The sequence below is a fragment of the Alligator sinensis genome, unplaced genomic scaffold (genome assembly GCF_000455745.1).
Source record: "Alligator sinensis unplaced genomic scaffold, ASM45574v1 scaffold592_1, whole genome shotgun sequence".
Lineage (NCBI taxonomy): Eukaryota > Metazoa > Chordata > Crocodylia > Alligatoridae > Alligator > Alligator sinensis.
The window spans coordinates 1,401,804-1,422,765 of NW_005842214.1; the positions used below are offsets into that span (position 1 = coordinate 1,401,804).

At 47.3% G+C, this 20,962-nt stretch overlaps 2 protein-coding genes across 2 annotated transcripts in view; both read right to left on the reverse strand.

The window, feature by feature from the left end:
* MAPK8IP1 (mitogen-activated protein kinase 8 interacting protein 1) overlaps positions 1-7,367 on the reverse strand; it is a 58,074-nt gene extending 50,707 nt beyond the window's left edge. The window contains exon 1 of the mRNA XM_006026938.3: positions 7,102-7,367. Coding sequence (XP_006027000.1) covers positions 7,102-7,187 — 86 coding nt within the window. The 5' untranslated portion in view covers positions 7,188-7,367. The remainder of the gene's footprint in view (positions 1-7,101) is intronic.
* Positions 7,368-17,797: 10,430 nt separating this feature from the next.
* CRY2 (cryptochrome circadian regulator 2) overlaps positions 17,798-20,962 on the reverse strand; it is a 31,799-nt gene continuing 28,634 nt past the window's right edge. The window contains exon 12 of the mRNA XM_025207912.1: positions 17,798-20,576. The gene's annotated coding sequence lies outside the window, so the exon portion shown is untranslated. The remainder of the gene's footprint in view (positions 20,577-20,962) is intronic.

Genomic DNA, 20,962 nt, shown 5'->3' on the forward strand with positions numbered 1-20,962 from the left:
TCCTAGAGGCAAGGCAACCCCCTGAGCATGTCCCCACTTGCAGGTGAGATCCCTGGCTTCCTCAGCACCTCAAAAGCTGTGGAGCTCAGTGAGCAAAGCTAGTGTTAAAAACTGCACCTTAATAACACTCACATGCTTTTCACAAATGTGCTAATATATAGCAATCACTTTATCTATCACTTTAATAAAGTCACATCTGCAGTGAGACCTGCTTAACAGCCAAATAACAGTGCCATACAAGTAAGGACAGGGAGGAAAAAATAGTTTATTATCTGTCTGAACCTGCAGGGGGAAACATAGGGGCACCTGATCTGGATTGGATTTTGGACAGGGCAGTAGAAAAAATACTGCAGCTCTTACAAAGTGCTGGTGGATCTCTCATACCCAAAAGAAGTCAGGGCCTTAGTTTGATATTCCATTTGAAAGCCAGCAGCTCTCAGCCCTAAGCTGAGTCACTGGTCATAGTACTAATTCCAAGGAAAATGCTGTGGTGGTTGAGCCCCAGGTCCTGCTCTCCACCACTGCAGGACAAGGTGCAATTAGAGGGGGTGGTGGATATCTCAGACTTTCTGGGATCACATCTTGGCCCTCAGAGGCTCTTTTGCTTGCAGTGAAGACAAACCTCCCCCTTGGAACGGTCTCTGGTTTATATAGCATTAAAGCCAATGTGGGGCCCACCTCTAATAGCTTGTCTGAGTTGGTTACTCAAACCCCAGTCCATATAGCACATGGACAGAGGGGGAGATTGAGCCCTGTACCATTGACTGAGGACACTCCCCCAAGCTTCCTAAGAAAATGGAAAAGGCCGTTTTCCCTAGACACTTTCCCTCTCTTTAAAAGCCTTTATAACAGGAATGCAGCCCAGACACTTTTGTTGTGGACAGATAAGCTTCTAAAAGGAGCCATATTCTCTCCCTCTTTCTACTTCCCTGACCAATGCAAATAGTCCCTCTGGCTTCTTGCTTCCTCAGGAGCCCTCCTATCTCATCATTTAGGCTAATGCTATTTCCCTTTATTTGGGAAACTGGAAGAGGCTGCACCAGAGCCAAGAAGTGATCCTGACAGGCCTATATCATCCACCAACCCCTTTGGTTGCATTTTTAACACTACTTCCTGTAGGTTTTCTAGAGGCATCTTCCACCTATGAACTGGACAAGCCCAATCCTGCTAACTTGCAAGTTGTATCTGACTTGGAGCATGAAGTGATATGCCTGCAGGTTGCTACAGGGAATTATGAATAACCCCTTCTTTTTCCTTCTCAGCCCCAATCACCACTGAGGATGAGGACAGAAGCAGTGCTGCTCTGCACCTCATGTAGTTATTTTACACAAGTTCAAAGCAGGCATAAATCCAGTGAAGTCGGAATGGTTTATTGCAGAGGTGTTAATGCAAGGTGGAGGGTTGGGCAGAATCAGGACAATCAGCCACTACCAGCCAGTAATACTTTACAACCTCCTCCTCCTCTTGTGTTGAGGCTCGAATGTCAAATCCCCTGAGGCAGAATGTAATATAGATTTGCACCTTATAGACCAAAAACACCATTCAGGTGAAGTGTCTTCCACTTGTCCCCATCACGGTCTGCTCTTCCCTAATGCAAGCCTGATTCCTGTTCCAGTGAAAGATGAGCACTGGTAAACAGCTTTTGTGTGAAACCCTCTGTCAAAAATTGGTGGGTTCTCAGCGTAGTCCCTATGGTCCCACACCACTCTAGTCCTGCTCCTGCACCACCTTAGAGCCAGCCCAGTGCTGTCACAGAGCATCAGCAGGCACAGTGAAACCTATGTGCTGCAGCTGGAAGTATCATTTAGGGTAGGCTTACATGCCCCAATGCAGTGCAGTGTGGATATCCAAGCCAGGTTGGCTACTGGAAGTAGTATAGCATGGCTTTCTGCCCAGGCTAATATACCCTGCTTCTCAGGAGGTTCAATTACCCTAGGAGGAGTGCTGTGCTAGCATGTACGAAGTGCTTCCAGTACTTGAGCTATGTCATTGAGGGTTAGCCTGGGTTGCACTATGCTCTGTAGACATCTGCTTATTTAGAAAGTATGGAGAGGGGCAGGAAGCATTTCTGGGTGGAAATAGACAGTGCGTTTGTGCCATCATCAAAATTGTTATGGTGACATGAAAGTCAAGCAACCGGTTGTTTGTGGGCCTTGTTGCATCAGAATTGCCCAAAATTCATGGCTATGATATAGGTGGTATGAATTTATGCTGCTATTTTGTGGCAGGCACCTGTTTGCTTTAAGGAGAAGAAGGTGATTAGGAACAGTCAGCATGGATTCACCAAGGGCAGGTCATGCCTGACCAACCTGATTGCCTTTTATGATGAGATGCTTGCTCTGTGGATGCAGGGAGACCAGTAGATGTGGTATGCCTTGATTTTAACAAGGCTTTTGAAACTGTCTCCCACAAAATTCTCTCAGGCAAGCTAATGAAGTATGGGTGGGCTGAATGGACTTTAAGGTGGATAGAAAACTGGCTTGATCATCAGGCTCAATGGCTCAATATCTAGTTGGCAGCCAGTATCAAATGGTGTGCCCCAGGGGTTGGTTCTATGGCCAGTTTTGTATAATATCTTCATCAACAACCTGGAAGATGGCATAGTGTGTCCCCTCAGCAAGGTTGCAGATGACACCAAGCTGAGGGGAGTAGTAGATTTACTGGAGGGTAGGGCTAGGATTTAGAGCGCTGGACAAATTGGAGGATTGGACTAAGATATCTCATGAGGTTCAATAAGGACAAGTGAAAAGTCCTGCACTTAGGATGGAATAATCTCATGCACCAGTACAGCCTGGGGGCTGACTGACTGGGCAGCAGCTCTGCAGAAAAGGACTTGGGGTTATGGTGGACAATAAGCTGAATATGAGCCAACAGTGTGTCCTTGTTGCCAAAAAGGCTAATGGCATACTGGGCTGCATTAGTATGTGTGTTGTCAGTAGGTCAAAGGAAGTGATCATTCCCCTCTATTCAGCACTGGTGAGGCCACATCTGGAGTACTGTGTTCAGTTTTGGGTCCCAAACTACAGAAATGGCGTGGACAAATTGGAGAGAGTTCAGCAGAGGGCAACAAAAATGATGAGGGGGCTGGGGGACTTGATTTCTGAGGAGAGGCTGAGGGAACTGGGCTTATTTAGTCTGGAGAAGAGAAGACTGAGGGGATATTATAGCCTTCAATTACCCGAAGGGGCATTCAAAAGAGGATGGAGCTAGACTGTTCTCAGTGGTGGCAGATGACAGATGCCCATTCCCAGGGCATATAGGGTTGGGTCCCTAGAGTCCCAGGAGTGCCTGCCTGGTTTCCCCCATTTGCACAGGTGGACCCTGGAAATCCCCCAGCAGGGCACTCCCTCGTCACATATTGTTCTGCCAGGCCCTGACGTGAGGCATGCCTCTGCTATCCATGAAACCCAGGGTTTCCCTGTTTGCAGAGATTTGCATGCAGGGAATCTGACTTGAGAAACATCTCTGCAGAATGGGAAAGCCCCAGATTTCCCCCTGTTGCAGAGGCATGCCCAGGGATTCATGCTGAGATATATCCTGGCACAGCTGATCTACTTCATTTAGTGATGCTGGTTTATACCCAAAGAAGCTTAAGCTGATGTCCTCATTGCATTCACTTTGGGTGAGAAAGGGGAGAGGAGACTTCCCTTTAAGACCATCCACCTTTCTGGGAGACCCAAGCCTGCAGTTTTCCATTGATTCCAAGAGGTAGAATTAATAATAGGCTGGAATGATGCAAGGTAAGTTTAGTCTAAACTCAAGAAAAGCTTCCGGGCAGGCTGTGTGGGAGGCTGTGAAATTGTCTCCCAGAAAAAGACACTGGTAATTGGCATCATCTGGAGACTGTCTCCCAGAAAAAGTTGACTGGACAAATCCACAGGAAATAGATTGAAGGGACCAATCCTGCCTCAGGCCCATGAGACAAATGGAAAAGTGAATGGGACCTATAGTGCCTTTTCCATCTCTGACTTGTAGAATTCCCCTCAAAGACGCATAGTGAAGATGACCTCCCCACCCAAGGGCCTCTTTACATAAGGGGCTTAGACCACAGTCCTTTGCTCCTCAGTCCCCTCACAGGTGATGCCAGATCATCATATTAGGTGCTACCTTACCAGAACCTCTGACCCCTTCTTCCCAACTTGTCCATTTGAGGCCATCTGGAAGAACTGGCTCCCTTCTAGGTCTAAGGGGGGCACCAGGTACCTTTCACCTACAGAAACACTGGTGGGAATCTATTCAAAAGTGGGCACAGCAGTGGCACTGGATTCACCTTCTGCTAGAAGTGCAACACTAATATGCTCCCACGGTCCACACAGCATTTCATTTCATACCTTGGCCTGACTCTTTATCTCTCACTGAAATCAGTGCTGCCCTCTCTACAATGGGAACCCTAAGAGAGAGATTTCTTCTCACAGGTGCTGGAGCTGAGTTGGCTACAGCAAGGCTAAATGAATCAAAAGGCAGCTATCATTCAGACTCTCTCCTTACATGCAGCTCTCAGGGTCCCTTAGTGCTGGCACCTGTCAGATAACATAATTTGTAACAAAATGGGGGGGGAGACAGGGGGCCACTCTGACTACTAAATATTATTTGAGATCTCAAAATTCTTCCCAAAGCTCAGAAACCCCAGAATTGTTTCTTCAATCTCAAAAACAGAACCCCAAACTTAGGAATGTTTCATCTTAACTGTAAAGCCCCCCCATACTCTCTTAAATACATCTCAGAACTGGGACACCTCTCTTCACAAGGCATAACCATTCCCAGCTCCTTTTATCAGTAAAGCCCTTTTCTGAGCTCAGGATGTCAGAATTTGGACTCCATTTCGAAGGATCTGGACAACAGAAGGTGCTGGCACCTTGCTCATCCTTCCCTAGGTGTTGCTGTTTACATTTGAGAAGAAAGAGCCCAGGAGACAAATGCTGTATCTAGGACAGCAGCACACAGCAAGCCCGAGACTGTCACGGGACCAGGCTGAACTGAGCTCTGCTGCTGGGCTCATATTACCCAGCTCTGTGGCCGAGCCATTTCTCCATAGTGGACATTTCCAGAGGCAGCTTTAATTGCTTAATTTGCAGGGTTTATCCAGCCATGTTGCAATAGCTTCAAACAAATCAAACAGGCAGTGCTGGAACTGAAAGGCAGCGAGGAGGCTGCTGTCTGCTGACTCCCCAAGGCTATTCAGCACAGGAGCCTCCAGAACCTAATGACAGACAGACAGTCTGCAGAGGGGGCAAGTCCCCTAGAGGCAGCCCCACAAAGCCCAGACCACATACCAATTTTCTCTCAAAAAAGAGGATGCCAGATTATCTCCTGCCTCAAACCTCAGACCCTGGACTCCTATAGAATCAAATATAACACATTTACCTGTAGCTGCAAATGTGGGGCACCTATCTTTGCCCTGCCTGGAATCTCAGTACAGAACTTGCCTTCCCTCCAGACCTGAAGCAGTTTCAGTCACACAGCCCCACCATTCCCAACACTCAATGATTGCTCAGAATTTTAGGAGACAAATAACATCCAGACCCCGAAACCACAGGTAAAAATAAGGACACAGTCTATATATGACAAAGCGTGAGGCCATGGCCCCATTCCTAAGATGCAAATCATGCCTAACCCTGCTTTGAGAGGGTCACCAGGCAGCATCCTGACCCTCATACTGTCACTGTGCCCATCTCTCATCTAGGCAACTAGAGGCACATCAGTTTCCCTCTGCTCTTGCCTCTGCCTGCGGCTGGCAGGCCTCATTGTGAATAGTCCCACGGCATTCAGATTCCAAAGCTCTGTGATCCAAATCGATGGGATGTTTCTGAGAGGATCGATTGTAAATCTGTTGCATCCTCCAGGGTTTGTTTCTGGTCTCCTAGGGCAGGGCTCTGCCTCTGGGAGATCATATGTAGGGTTTGGGAGATGGGGGTTTGCCTGAGAGGATGCATTCTGGAGGTGATTCTGGAAGACGAGTGAGTGGCTGTATTTTAATGGAGAGGAAGGCTTCTCAGAGAAGGAAGTGGGAGTATGGAGGAAGGCTTCTCACGTATGGGGATATGGAGGCTGGGGTTGGAAGTAAGAGGCTGAAGGAGGTATGGGGAGTTCAAGGTTTTCTTGTGGGGGGATAGGAGATGTACAGGGAGGTGAGATAGGTAAGGCAGCTGTGGGGATGTGGGCATGATGGGTGAGGGAGGTGTGAGGATATGGAAGTAGGCATAGAAAGGGTGCATGCATGGGGTATCTGGGGGCAGCCCTAGGTGTAGATTTTGAGGGAGAGGGCCTGGGGTGAGGAAGGCTGTGAATGAGTGTGCGCACACATGTGCACCTGTGGGACGCTGAGAGTTGCTCAGCCCCACCCAGGAGAGAGCTCTTCCATGTTCCCCCTCCTTCCACAAAGCTGGTAGGAGAAATCCCATGGGGGGTGGGGGGTGGAGGGTCTGACCCTATAGCTAAATGCCAACCCTCCCGTGGCAAGGGGCTGCTCAAAGTGATCAAAGCCCATCTCTGGCTCTCCAGACACCTGTCCCCCTCCTCCTCTTGCCTCCCTAGATAACAGAGAATGGTTTGACAGACACCACCTGTTCCAGGGCAGGCAGCTCCTGCTGGGGAGACCCTAGGTTGAGGGAGAGGGGTCATTAATGCCCTGATCCTACTGGGAGGGATGACCGCACCCCTGCCAGCACCAGGTGGGCATTGTTCTCCCCTGCCCCCACCCCCTCAGTGGGGCAGCCTCCGCATGTCTCCTGGGGGAGGCAGCCTGCGGCCTGCCCCCTTGCCCCGGTAGGGGCACAGCCTGGGAGAGAAGTAAAGAGTGAGGGGGCAGGGGGTGCAAACACCTGCTGGCATCTTAGCACGGTAGAAAATGAGGGCGGAAGGGACCGCAGGAGGTCACCCAGCCCAACCCCCTGCTCAGAGCAGGACCAGCCCCAGCTAGATCTTCCCCGGGCAGGAGAAGGGGGTGGGGGAGAAGGGAGCTGGGCTTCACCCCGTGCCCAGCCCGGGAGGCGGAGGGATGTAGGGACAGCAGAGCGGATCAAAGAGATCTCCCTTCCCCCATCTCCCTCCGGGGCCAGACCCGGGGCTCCGGGCAGGGAGGCAGGGAGGCGGCTCCGGTACCTGAAATTGGGAGGCGAGGCGAGGTGCAGCCCCAGGAAGGGAGACGATCCGGCGGGGGACGTGGCTCCTTTCTCTCTCTCCGCCATTCTCCCTCTCCATGCGGGCGGAGCAGGGAGGGAGATGGATGCTGCTGATGCTGGCAGGCAGGGAGGGGAGAGGAGGGGGAGCCGGGCACGGATCCACTGGGGTGGGGGCGCAGCTGGAAGCCGACGCCGAGGACGCCCCTGAGGGCGCCAGCTGCAAGCCAGCGGCCCCCACAGCTGGATGCAGCGGCCCCGCCCCTCTGGGGGGGGGGGTGGCGGGAGGGGGGGAACTGCAGCAGGTAAAGGGGCGGGGGAGCGGCGGCTGAGGGGCCCTAATGCCCAAGGCACCACTGGGTGCCCCCAGGAGGGCTCCTTGCCCGTCAGCCGGGCATTTCCTTGTTTGGAGATCCCACCCCAAGGTGCCCACCAGGGAGGCCCTGCTGAGAGGGGCTGGGGGAGCTGAAGGGGCCTGTGCAGCTGGTGCAGATCATGGGCCAAGCAACCAAGGGGGGCCCCGCAGAAGGCTGCAGCCCAGGGCTGGCTGGGGGAAGGGGCCAGGCTGGGTCTCTGCCAGCTGTAGGGCATTCAAGTCACCAGTTCAGTCCCCCCCACCCCCAGGAAGCAGTCCCCCTGGCAGCAGCAGCCCAGCTTTTCATAAGGCCATTTCATTCCTAGGGCAGAGTGCAAGCACCCCATCCAGCTCCGCATTCGTGCCTCCCTCCCAGTCGAGGCAACAGAGTTGGGAGCGGCAGAGTCAAGCTGTCAGACCAGTTTCAAAGAGAAACCATTTACTGCTGCTTGGAATCAAGCCCCGTCCATCTAGGCCGGATCCCAGGCACCAGCATCTTCTGCAACAGGTTTCTTCAAGACCCTTGTGCCTCTAGTGTATGGAGATACAGGTATCTTTCACTTTATGTGGGTTCTGTATGTGCAAATTCGCTCTTATGCAATGACCCCTTTTTATACCAAAAAAATTGTTGTGTGTGAGGTAACTTCACTCTTATGCGATCGGTGTGGTGGAAGCCCGAAGTCAGCTGCTTTGTGCGGTGCATTGTGGGAGTGATGTGCACCAAAATAGAATCTCTTGTGTGGATCTGTGCTCCTCACTCCTTGTCTGCGACACGTGTTTCTGTATTTGCCATCCCCGTTATGGTAACATTCATCACCACCCTGTGCTTGCATGTACTGTTTGCTGTTGGTGAGTACCACAATTGTCTTGGAAAAGTGGTAGAAATGGGTCTGGGGGTCAATACAGTCAAGGTCTTGGAACATATGCCTATTTGTTACATTGTAAAGCGGGCTCCCTTTATGTGAATTTGAATTATGCGCCATCTTCCAGGAACACACATACAGCATAAAGTAAAGGAAACCTGTATTGTTTTCTCTCTCCAGAGCACCTCCTTCCAGTTAGAGGTGAAGTGAGCCTCAAACAAATACCACTTTGAGCATGAACCATGTGTGCCCCCAGCGGCTGGGGGGGGGCATGGCAGCAACAGAAGCATTGTGGCAGAAGCACGGCAGTGGTAAGTGAGGGCTCCCGTAGACACCCCCAGTGCCAGTGGCGGCAGGGGAGGGGGGGGGGGGGCACAAAGGGGGTGCCAACCAGGGGTCAGCAACCACCCACAGATACTGCCAACAGCCTTTCTGTAGGGGGTGTGCTGCCACACTCAGGGGGTGCACATGCACCTGCGTGCACCCCCTATGCATCGCCCCTGACCTTGAGGGGCAAACCCTAGTCCATGGAAGTGTGATTCAACAGTAGTAGAGCTTGGCCATGGGCTCCACTGTTGGGAACAAGTAGGGCTTTCATCCTTCGTTTAAGCAGGTCTATCAATGTGACCATGCTTGAGTTCTCTTGGGAACAATGGTTCATTGACCCAACCCTGCCAATTTAGGTATCAGATCAGGTGATCCCTTTGTTTTGAAGCTGTGCTTGGAACCTAGGCCACACAGGCTGGACTTTAACAAGTGAAGCACTGCCAGCCATAGCTGCCTGTGCCTTTGCTTATGCTGGGCCACCACAATGTCTGTTTTCATATTTCTATAAGTAGTCTGGGTATAGTGATATCCCATATCTCGCCCCATGTGCATAGAAGAGCACATTTCCTTAGGTCACCACCTATTGGGGGATCTAGGTTTGGGCATGGATATGCATCAGTAGCTGTTCTTGGAGGCTAAATTACATGTTGGCTAAATATGCCCACTAGTGGGCGAGCTCTAGTGGGATGAAACAAGCTGGGAACTCACCATGAAGCAATGCAATTTTCATAAGTCTGCCTATGGCAGAATACGTGAGTCTCCCTGGACACTCCATCATTCACCTGAGGGTGGCTGGTCTCAGAGAGCAAACTTTTAAAAACTATTTGACTGGGAAACTGCAGAACAGGAAGTCACCCCCACACTAGATTGCTTAAGCATAGTTTAAAAAGGAACTGTGCATTCTTAACCTGTTACCTGCATTACATTTTGCAATTCCTTTGTTTCCATGGGTTTACTATCTGCACATTTGCCTCTTCCAGCACTGCTCTTCCTTCTTCTGCTTTTGTAGTCCAGTTTTTCTTCCTTATACAAAGCTTCATGCACATCCTTTCACAGCATCTGATTAAAATGAGCTCAGGCCCATGAAAGCTTGTGTTACATATTTATATCTGGCCAATTATATATACAGGCAGGGTAGATTTGCACCTTGATATACTAAGCTATATATATCTAGCTTAGTTTATAAGGCACAAATCTACCTTGTCTTATATTAGCACAGTTAAGTCGAGTAGAAGTTTGGATCCTATTTTACATGGAGAGGCTACAATACTTAGGAAATTAGACTTTTCTTTTTCAAGGTAACTGCCACCAGTTCTGGGCCCTGTTGCTCTATCTGCAGTCAAGTGCTTATGTCTACATTGGCTTCCACAGGAACTCAGAACCTTTAAAGACTTTCTCTTAAAACTCCCTGTTTAGAGTGGTCCTTTACCTATTTCCAATAAAGGGCTAGGTTAATATTTTGGAACCATTTGGTCTACAGCTGAGATTACAATAGGAATGGGTGATATGCACTGACTCAAGACTACATGCAATATAAATACTTGTATACATTATCAAAGAAAATTAGGGTTGGAAGCAAGGTTCCCTCCAAGGTGTGCACATGCGCGGCTGCGCACAATTTAAAATCTTGCTGCATACCCACCTGGAGAGGAGCGCAGCAGAGGCATCAGGAGCCTGGTGGCACAGGACATTTACCAGAGGTAAGCTCCTCATGTCTCAGACAGCGGCTCCTCCCCGAGGCGAGGGGAGGGGGCAGAGTGCCTCCTCGTGACACCAGGGAACTGGTCTGACTGTTTTTTCTACCTTGTTGTGGTCGGAATATGCCACCTCTTCCGCTGCATCCAGTGTGCTGGGACGTTCATTTAATTACTGGCTGAGTGCCGGGAGGAGTTGCGGGCCCCGGCGAGGGATCAGGAGGCCCCAGAACTGCATCCTGTAGCAGGTCCCCAAAGATTGTTGGCTGGCCCTGAATGTGATTTCCCTCTCATACAAGTTCTACACCACTGTAAGTTTCTATTTTTCAATTAAGTCACTGCTGATTTGCAAAGGCATAGATGAAAAGAAAATATGGGCCTATAAACACCATAGAAGGAAACCATGGCATGTAAGCAGTTCACATGACTTTTAGTGGTGCACAGAACTCTTTTACTGCTTTCTTTATTTTACTTTTCTTTGGCACAATGTTTGGGTAAAGCTATTTAAGTTAATATGCAAGTACTTGTAGGAGTTTCTTCATCAATACACACTCAGGTACTGAGGTTATGCTGGTATCTGATTTTGTGTGAGGGGAATCAGACCCTAACCCTCCAGTTGTTTGTGACAACTGACAATTTTAACTCTTAAATCTGTTCATGAATATATAATACCCTGTAAACACAATACCTTGCTGCTGTCCTTGAGGCACATTGCAGAGCCCCACCAGGCTTATCCAAACAATACATAAGATTGTTTAAGCAGAACTCAATTACTATTCAAGTGGTCATGTTTGTTACACTGTTAACGGGAACGGACTGAAGTGGCGCGCTCACGGACCAAAGCTGTGTGCTCATGGATCATTACACTTTAGAGGTAATATTGGTTGGAAGGGACCTCAGGAGATCATCTACTCCAACCTCCTGCTCAAAGTAGGACCATCCCCAACTAGATCATCCTAGCCAAGGCTTTGTTGAGCTGGGCCTTGAAAACCCCCAAGAACGGAGATTCCACCACTGCTGTTCCAGTGCTTCACCATCCTTCTAGTGAGAGAGTTTTTCCTAATATCCAGCCTAAGCTTCCCTTACTGCAGCTTGAGACCCTTGCTCCTTATTCTGCCATCTGCCACCACTGAGAACAGTCTAGCTCCATCCTCATTGTAATCACCCTTCAGATAGCTAAAGGCTGCTATCAAATCCCCCCCTCAATCTTCTCTTCTTCAGTCTATCCCATATGAGATTGTTCAACTAAAACATAATTGATCAAGCTACATGGGATACATGCTTTAGTTTAGCTGGGATGTGCCTGTGCACAGATGAGTGGAGGCGCTACATGCTTCTCATTGTTGGAACTCAAGCCACAGATTAAGCATGTTCTCAGTAGATGAGATTTATCCCTTCTCAATAAAATCATGAAGTTCCCACTTCATCTCTTGACAAGAGAAGCCCTGCATGCTCTTAGAGATTAAAAGACAACTCCGTGTACCATATCACCTTCAGGCATCTGGGACAGTTGAACCCCTGAACTAGAGTGATAAATACTTTTAAAAATGGTCTCCAAATAATACTTGTGACTGGAACCCAAAGTCATTCTTTGTTGCTATAGCCCTGCACTCATCTTCAAACTAGTCCATGAGCATTATACCTTCTGCATTCACTTGCTGGCTCTCTTGCTAAATTAGTACAACAGAATGTGTGCTGCTCTGCACAGTGCTGAAATGGAAATCCAGCCAGCTACTTGGCAGATTGTAGCATTTTAGTTTCACAGTTATGATACACAGCCCTCTTGTTAGGACTATTAGAATTCCCATACTGAGTCTGGACAGCAGGCCATCCAAGTTCTCTCTTCTGCTACAGACACCTATATGACAATGCTTATATCTGTCTTGGAAGCCTTTCTGTCACAAGGAACAATTCTGAAGTGTGCTGTATGTAACAGGTTTCCTCCCATGTCCAGCATCGCTACATCAAATCACTTCAACACATCCCAAGTCCAGGCCATGTTATTTGGTCCATGGTCTGGAACAGGAAGTAGTAGACATTTCTCACTCCCCTCCATCCCTCAATAGTCCTTTGATTTAATAGATGTTAACAATATCCACACTGACCTCTCATTTTGTTTTAAAGTACCTTCTTTGGCTCGATTATCTTGTGGCTTTAAGTTCCACATGTCAATTGTGGACTATATGCATTCCTTTTGCTTGCCTTAAAATTGACAGACCTGTAGGTCCCATAGGGTGTCCACTTTTCCGTTATGACAAGAGATGTGGCAATCTATGATCACCATACTAATAGTTTTGCACATAAAACTGTCATATTCCCCCCCCCCTTAAGCAGGTCTTAGTTTTTCCAGCACTTTCTACCTCTTCTTTACATCATCCATCTCTGAACTCAGCATTATTTTCTTTCTTTTTTTTTTTAAGTTTTACTTAAGGACCTGAAATAAATGTGCAGGAAAAACAGAAGAAAAACAATCAGTATTGATTGCAAAATTAATTTTGTTGTTTGTATAGGACCTACTTAGTGCTTTCTGCTGCAGAGGCAGCTTTTGAAGTAGAAACATGGATAACTAGCTGAATAAATCCTATTCCTAACATTTTTGTCTCACTGGCAATGGTACAGCACAACATTGGTTTCAACTCTACTAAGCATTAGGTGGAAAGGAAGTGGATGGAGAATTTGTCAAATTGAAAGGAATGAACTGATGGTGAAGCCACGGCTTTTACACTCCAGTGGTTTGGATTCTTCCCAGCAGCTAGTACCACCTCTGTTTGCTATTGCACAGCTGCTATACTCAAGCAAGTTAGAAAATGCTATCCTCCAGTTACTTTCCCCATAGCACACCCCAAGGAGAACCATTTCCTACACCACATAAGAGCTTCAAGCAAACACTGTAGCTCCACACACACCCATTTTGAGGCTCTTCATGCTCTAAGGTTTCATTAAGTGTTTCCTAGTTGTAGCTCACTGGCCCTGGAGAGGCCCATTTCTTCATGCATAACACTTCACCTTAGTTCAGTAGGGGTCAATCAGCCCACAAATTAGCCTGCACCCTCCCTAACTGCCACTCTAATCCCTTTCCCTTACCCAGTCTGTTGCTCTGCTTTTTACTTACTGCCCTATCTGCTGCTGTGCTATTTGTTCCCTAATCTGCTGCATGCCACACATTGGCAACCCCTGCCTTAGTTCATTCTATCATGATTACTGGAAGCTCAACTATTTCAGCCATTGTCTTCCTAATAAAGAGAACTTCCAGCTGAGAAATAGTATAAGCAAGCAACATCTGGTACTCAAAAAATATAGAGCATAATTTGACAGGGTCTGTAAGTCAGCCACCTGATTTTACACCCAACCATTTGACTACCATGGCCAAGTTTATACTGGACAGATAAGACTTGGTTCTTCTGATGTTTTCACTCTCCATTTTCTCACAACACCAACTCTATCACTCTGTCCTGGCACCACTGCTTTTATCCAGTTCCCTTTATCTAGCATAAGTTTTCTACTTTTCCATTTAATCTGGCTCTTCCAGCAAACAGATCCATATTTCGTATATGGTCTTGCAATTTTTGCTTATATATAGGGCTGAAGTGATTAGAGTTAAACATCCTTTACTGTTGATACAATTGATACATTTTAATACTATATCTGATTTTACTGTGTCAATTGTGAATCTATGCACAACATTTTTATAGATTCATGATTTGATTTATTACCATATTTATACTAATAATTATACTATTTTTTATAATGGTTGGCTCTATTTTATTATATTTGTATTTCTGTTATTTTTGCCTAAATTTATTTATATTACAGTTGTATGTTTTTCATGTCATTTCCAGGAGTGTGGCTTTCAGCCAGAATCCTTAATAAACTTAACTGATAATAAACTAAACTGAAACTACTTTTCCATTTTTGAGCAAGTCTCTTTTGAAGCCACTTTATCATCTTTTTATTTTAGACAACTGTTTGCACATTTCAAACATGGGAACGATGGCTAAGACAACTGCCTAAAGCCAAGCCAGCTGCTGCTGTTGTGTGTGTTGCTGTTTGGGAGGTTAAGATCAGAGACTAGGCCAGAGGGTAAGCAGGTCTTCCAGGAGCCTTTTGCTCCTGGAATTAATTTGTGGTTAGACAAGGCAGAGGTTGGGGAAATGCTTTCCACTGTTACTTTGGGGGCAATCCCTTCCCATCACTATGTGGAGCAGCCAGTCACTGCTTAGTTGAAGTATTAGCATCTGTTACTAGGGTCTGGCATGGATGATTACAGTCAGTGGCCCAGCTCAGGGGTTTTCAGCCTTTCTTAACAAGTGAACCCCTTCTGTCTCAAAAGTTTCAGCTCATGTACCCCTTTATATTTGTTTTTGGTTTTTAGGGGGGGGGGGCAGATTGAGGCCCCCACAGTGAGGGAGGGAGTGGGGCTGGGGCAGGTGCTGCAAAGCCAGGGCGGGGTGCAGGACAGAGCTGCAAGTGGCTCATCCAGGGGGTGCTGGGGTGGGGGCAGTTCCTGCTGCTGCATGCACCCCATGAGGGAATGGGGGACATGTGCCCCCAGATCCGTGCAAGGGGAGGGGGCTACAGGAGGGGCTGCAACCACTCTAGAATTTGCCGTAGTCTGCTCAACAACCCACCTCCCACCCCGCAGCCCAGCCCAACACCCCAGCTGGGAACAGTCCAGCACTGCCCTGGCCCCAGTCCACAGCCCAACCTGCATGGGCATCCAGGGGCACACGCCCCCCGTGCCCTCCCAGAGTGCTTGCAGCAGTGGAAGCTGCTGCCCCCTGGACAAGCTGCTTGTAGCTGAGTTCTGTGCTCTGCCCCAGCTGGGCAGCACCTACCCCTGCCCCAGCCCCACTCCCTCCGCCACTGCACGGGCCTATGGAAGCAGGGCTAAGGCCGAGCTGCAGCCACTTCAGAATTTGCCGTAGCCCCAAGCCCCATCTCCCAGTACCACCACCTGCCCCAAGTGTAGTCTGGCCCAGCCCCCCACTGGGAAGAGTCCAATGCTGGCCCAGCTGCACCTGCAGTGACAGCCCACCCTCCTTGCAGATCCAGGGGCACATGCCCTCTGTGCCCTCGTGGAATATGGATAACAGCGGTAACACCCCCCCGCCTGTCCTGTGCCAGCTGCCCCAGCTCCACTCCCTCCCCCAACAGCAGAATTACCACCTGGACCTGGCTGCTCTCTGTGTGTCCATGCTGCACTCCTGGCCACCCGCACACCACAGGTTTGTGCGCACACACAGCAATTAATCATCCACATCAGTTCTGTGTACCCCCTTGCAACCCTTCTAAATACCCCTAGGGGTACATGTACCCCTAGTTGACAACCACTGGCCTAGCCTATTGCAATTCCTACTAGATGGAAACTGAAGAGATTCTTCCAGGCTCAGAAGGGAGTTAGTGCCTAGATCATTATCACTTCTTTCTTGAACTTGTCCCAAGCTATCAGGATTCAGTTAGCTGGCTTCTCAGCTTCCCACTCTCTATGTATGAGCAACCAGTTTTTGCTCACCCTGCAGTAACTACATTTCTAAACTGCTTCCTCCCAGTATCCTCTCCCATGCACAAATCACTTTTGGAATTAGAATTGTTCTCACAGAACTCTTGGGACCTTTGTCAAATTGCTCTCTACCTTAGTTGCCTGTAAAAAAATAAAAATACAAAGCATGTGTCACAACTATAGCCTTGATCTACAGCTAGTGAGATACAGGTCCTATGACAAATTCTCCCTAAAGAAGGAGTGTTGCATGTGGGAAGGTAATCATATTTTCAAACACCTGTCTACAGTAATCTTAATTCCATTCTAGCCTGCTGCTTATTTTTCCTCTCAACTGTTCACACAGATTAGTTCCTAAATGTATGTTTAATGCTAAAAAAAACTTTTGGATATACAACTCCAAATTCCCTAGATCAAATCAGGGGGCAAACTGGCTCATTTCCCAGGTTGTTCAAGTAATACATGCAGATTGCTAGGATTTCATGTTCAGTTACTTAGAGCTAGAGTACAAGTCAGCTACATCTAAAGTAGTTTCAGCCACTGAAATTTTTAAGGTAAGTACTTGGAATGCTACACTCTTGCACAGGACTTCTCTTAACCTTCATCTCCTTATTTGTTGCTCAGCTTGGAGGCACAATTGTGCAGCTAGAAGTGTCTAGTACCCAAGGTACTTTCTGAAGATTACTGCTGCTCAAGAGTAGAGTATCTGGGGCAATTTTCTAAGGAGAAAAAAAAAATTGTACTATAGGAGTTGGTGCACTTTAAAAGTCTCAAAGAAGGTATAATATGGATACAAGATTACCTTCAACACTTTTGCATCATTAACTAGATTGTTTTTGTATTTCTTAGGGCTACTCACTCCCTCACCTATTAGTTTCTAAGGCCCCTGACAGACATTACACTTAAGACACGATTCACTGGCTAATCATGTCTTTAGTGACCTGGCCACACGTTCATACAATCAATGGTGTGATAAAACAAGGAATAAGCCAAAGTTATTATATGTGTAATAGCTTTATGAGAAGCCAGCTGGCTCCTATCATGTTTAATTGAATGTGTGGTAATATCCAGCCTCTGGACCCTTTCAAATCTCCCATGTTCTCCAGAGGCTGGGAGTGCCACACAGCTGACCAGGGCTGCACCTTCATTGACAATATGGCATGATGGGATCTGATGTGGGACCCCACAACCACGTTTCCTGCCATGCGCCTTTACTTTAACATCTTGCAGTGGGCTAAGACTGTCACTTGTGTACTCACCCTTGTTTCATGACTTAGCAGAAGCAGTCACAGGACAAGCTTCAATCACTGACATCACCCGATTTTCCATCTCCAACACAGGCTGGCTATACCATCTTTCATATGTAATCCCAGTTTTGTCCCTTGCATCCAGACCAGTTAGATTTTACCACTTCCTCCATCACATTCAAGATGGAAAACTTTCCCACCCACAACTAACTCAGCAATATCCTCACTCTCAGCGTTCACAGCTGTGCTCCACTATTTTTCTATCCTTTGGTTTTATTGTCAGTGATGGCTGGCTGTCTTAATTGTGGAAACAGCCTAACATCTTCACTCTTCCCGTGTTGCTCTCCACATCAAACTCCCTCTGTAAGATAGCCTGCAAAGCCATCCTCCTGTGTCAAGACCAAAAATAAACTGTATAATTTACTTCCTTCTTCCATCACAATTCTTTCCCTCACACTGAAAGCTGTTCAAGAAAGGAAATGTCTTGTACACGGCACCTAGCACACTGTGGGTGCTTCTGTCACCAGAACACAAATAGCAGGGATGAAACAGCAGAAGTGCCTGTTTCCCTCCACACATCCATAAAGCTCTCCAATAGGCCTTCTGGAGACTTTCTGTCTTTGTCCTGCAAATTCCCAAGCTATATCTGGATCTTGCACCATGGCAACCAAACAAAATTAGTTGAAACACAACACATAGTGGGTTAAAGACATTTATAAAAAAAGTGTGTCATATTTACAAACTGTTGTGTAAGCATGAAACCTTCCAAATGACAAAACTCACAGTTTTTGAATTCTATAAAGATACAAAATGCAATTTTCCCCTTTCCCCCCCTGCAGCACGGGACAGAGAGAATCTCCTTCCCCTGCAACCTTCTGCCATCAGAAAGTGGGGGCCTGCTGGGTAAGGATTATGGGGGACAAAACACAAGCCCCTTTAAAGAGGAGCTGGAAATATCAAACTGAGGCCAGGAGCAACTCACTTGTTTCCTTGGGAAGTCTGGCCAATGGATTCCTCTGGGAAAAGAAAACTAGGGTCAGTGTCCTAATGTTATTAGTGGGATGGAAAGGTTATTTAGCTGCTCTTTAATAAAACTGCTTTTGGACACAGTACCGCTGCCCCAACTTCTCCACTCATCCTTTCAGATACCTTTGAGTCAGTTTCCATTTATAGTCCCAAGTTCATTTATGGGTTCAAAGTGAAGGCCCCAATACATAATGTAAATATTTCATCCCAGGTGGGAAACAGTCTGCTCTCTACAGCAAAGGAGCAGGCTATTAATGTTGAGCAGTATATGAACCTAAGCAGTTATTTTCAGCTAGGGACTGTATCTGTGTCAAGTAGGAGTGAGTCATTTCAGACAGTAAATGAAAATAGTGCTAACAGCATCTCATTTTAAGGGACCAGCCACGGGACACAATCCCCGGTGAAGGCTAAGAAACAGAGGCTCTTCTACAACCACCCTCCCCACATCATCTGGGGTTGCAAACAGAAACCCCGTGCCAGCACCACGTTGAAACAACGCACAACAGAGACTGAACAAGACCAGGGAAAGTGACAGTCTATAAGCTACAAAGTTGTGTGGTCAGTATACAAAGCACTGGTTTAGGTACAAGAGGCAGGGGTACTGTGCAAGGGGGTTAGTGTAGAAACCCAAACCACAAATGCAAAAACACTGCAAGCTACAGGAGATGGACATCCACATGAAATGGGCTATGGAGCCCAAGGAAGACTTGCTTATGGGAGTTGCCCCATAGCCCAGCCTTATCCCAGTAGCACATTCACTCCACATCAGATGCTGCACAGACTCCACACAGGACACTGATCATTCTGTTTGAAAGGATTTCCTCTCAGGTAAATTAGTACAGGAGAGACAGAGTCCAGACCCTGGTAGGGCTAGGACTGTTCTCCATACCAGGTGTAGCTTTTTCTGTTATTGGAGCAGCAAGTTTCAAAGAGAAATCTTCATGCATGATCCAGTCATAGGCTTATTCTCAAAAGAAATCTTCCTACCCCATCTCTAGGAGCTTCCTCTCACAGTGACCTCCAAGAGCTGTCCAGCCTGGGAAATGGTCCCATGTCCCTTTTGGAGAATGTTCAGGGTCATGCTAAGCATTTGCTGATTTAGTCTTCATCCAAGAATGAAGAATATTTGCATTCTTGAGTAATGTAGGGAGAGATTGTTTCTCTTTTCAGCCTTCATTTACTAGGCTAAACAAGCCAACCTCTTTCAGCCTTCTTTTGTAAGAAGACTCTCCATTCTTCTACTTATCTAATTAACTCTTCCCCTGTTCCAACTTGTATTTTTTTCTGGAATCAAAATGACCAAAATTGCATATAATTCCAGATAAAGACTTACCAGGGTCTTATACAATGGCATAAAATGCCCTTTACTGATAATCTCTCTCCAGATACAATACAAGACGGCATTTTTCTTTCCTGTGACTATCACAATAGAGGTTTATAGTCATCCTGTGACTGACCAGCACATCCAAATCTTTCTGCTTTTTAGTTGTTCCAGCTGACGAGGTTCTAGCTGCTTGAAGCAACTCTGATAATTAATCTCCAAAAATGCATAACCACTTTGTACTGTTTCATCTCATTTCGATTACTCCAGTGCTCAAATTCATGCAATTCTTCCTGCACATTATCCTGATCTTCCATGATGAAAACACATCTTGTGGTCATCCAAAACCTGTCAGCATATTCTTCTTACATTTTGTGCCAAAGTCATGAGATGAGAATATTAAATAAACAAGAAGCAGGAGCTTTGGTAAGATTAGTCCTAAAACCAATGCTTGAAAGACTCCAGCAGTAACCTTCTTCCAGCCCAGCAGTTCCCCTTTCAATACTACCTGTTGCCATATCCTCAGGTGGGTTTCTTGCCCACCTTACAATTCCTGCATTAATTCCCACTGTGCTGACAGGCATATGCAGGCATTCTAATATGCTTTGGGGGTGGAGTGCTTGAAACCACGCCACCTGGGAAGCCACTAGAGTATTCAATATCTTGCACACCAGAGAACGTTATCCAAATGCAGGCTGCAGTTTAATCTCATTGACTGCCATTTAAGAGTGAGGAAGGTTGAGTATTTCTTTTGAGACAGACAAATGCTGCTCACTTCAGCTAGGCATTAAGTTTCATGCACTGATTGACACCTAGGAAGAAAAGATACACCTGGGAGTGAACAAGTCAACAGAAAAAAACCTCTTGTCTCCTCAACTCTGGGTTTGCCTCAGAAGGGATAGGTTTGGTTCCTGGGGCTTTTATATGTCAATGAGCCAAAACATACCCAAGCAAAAATGATGCAATGCCCCAGTGTGGCAACCATCGGAGTTACACATTCACATAGACACCCAACATTTTCAGCTGCTGATCACACGTTCTGATCCCTTTCACAGCAGCACCCCTTTACTGCTGTGGCGTGACCACTCCAGTGCTCCGACTCTTCCCTTGTGAATCTCTCATCTCTGGCTGCAGGAAAATGGGAAAAGAGAGTTTGTCTCAGTACCCTTTGCAGAGCTAGAACAAAACACAGTCAGCTCCTCCTAGTGGGAGCATCTAGAGCAGGGGTTATGAACCGGGGCTACACATACCCCTAGGGGTACTTGGAAAGGTCACAGGGGGTATGCTGCTGCTGCCCACCGCCGCGCACCACTTTTCCAAGGCTGGTGCCACAGCTGGTTGCTGCTGATGGGTGGCACGCAATTGGCTGGGCATGAAGCCTGCATGCGAGCCCCAACCCCTCCCCCCTCATTGCCACCAGAAGGGGTACACTTGCTAAAAAGGTTGAAAACCCCTGATCTAGAGCATTTTAGCCATCCTGGTAAAGATGTATTTTCTCCATCCCAGTTTGTACC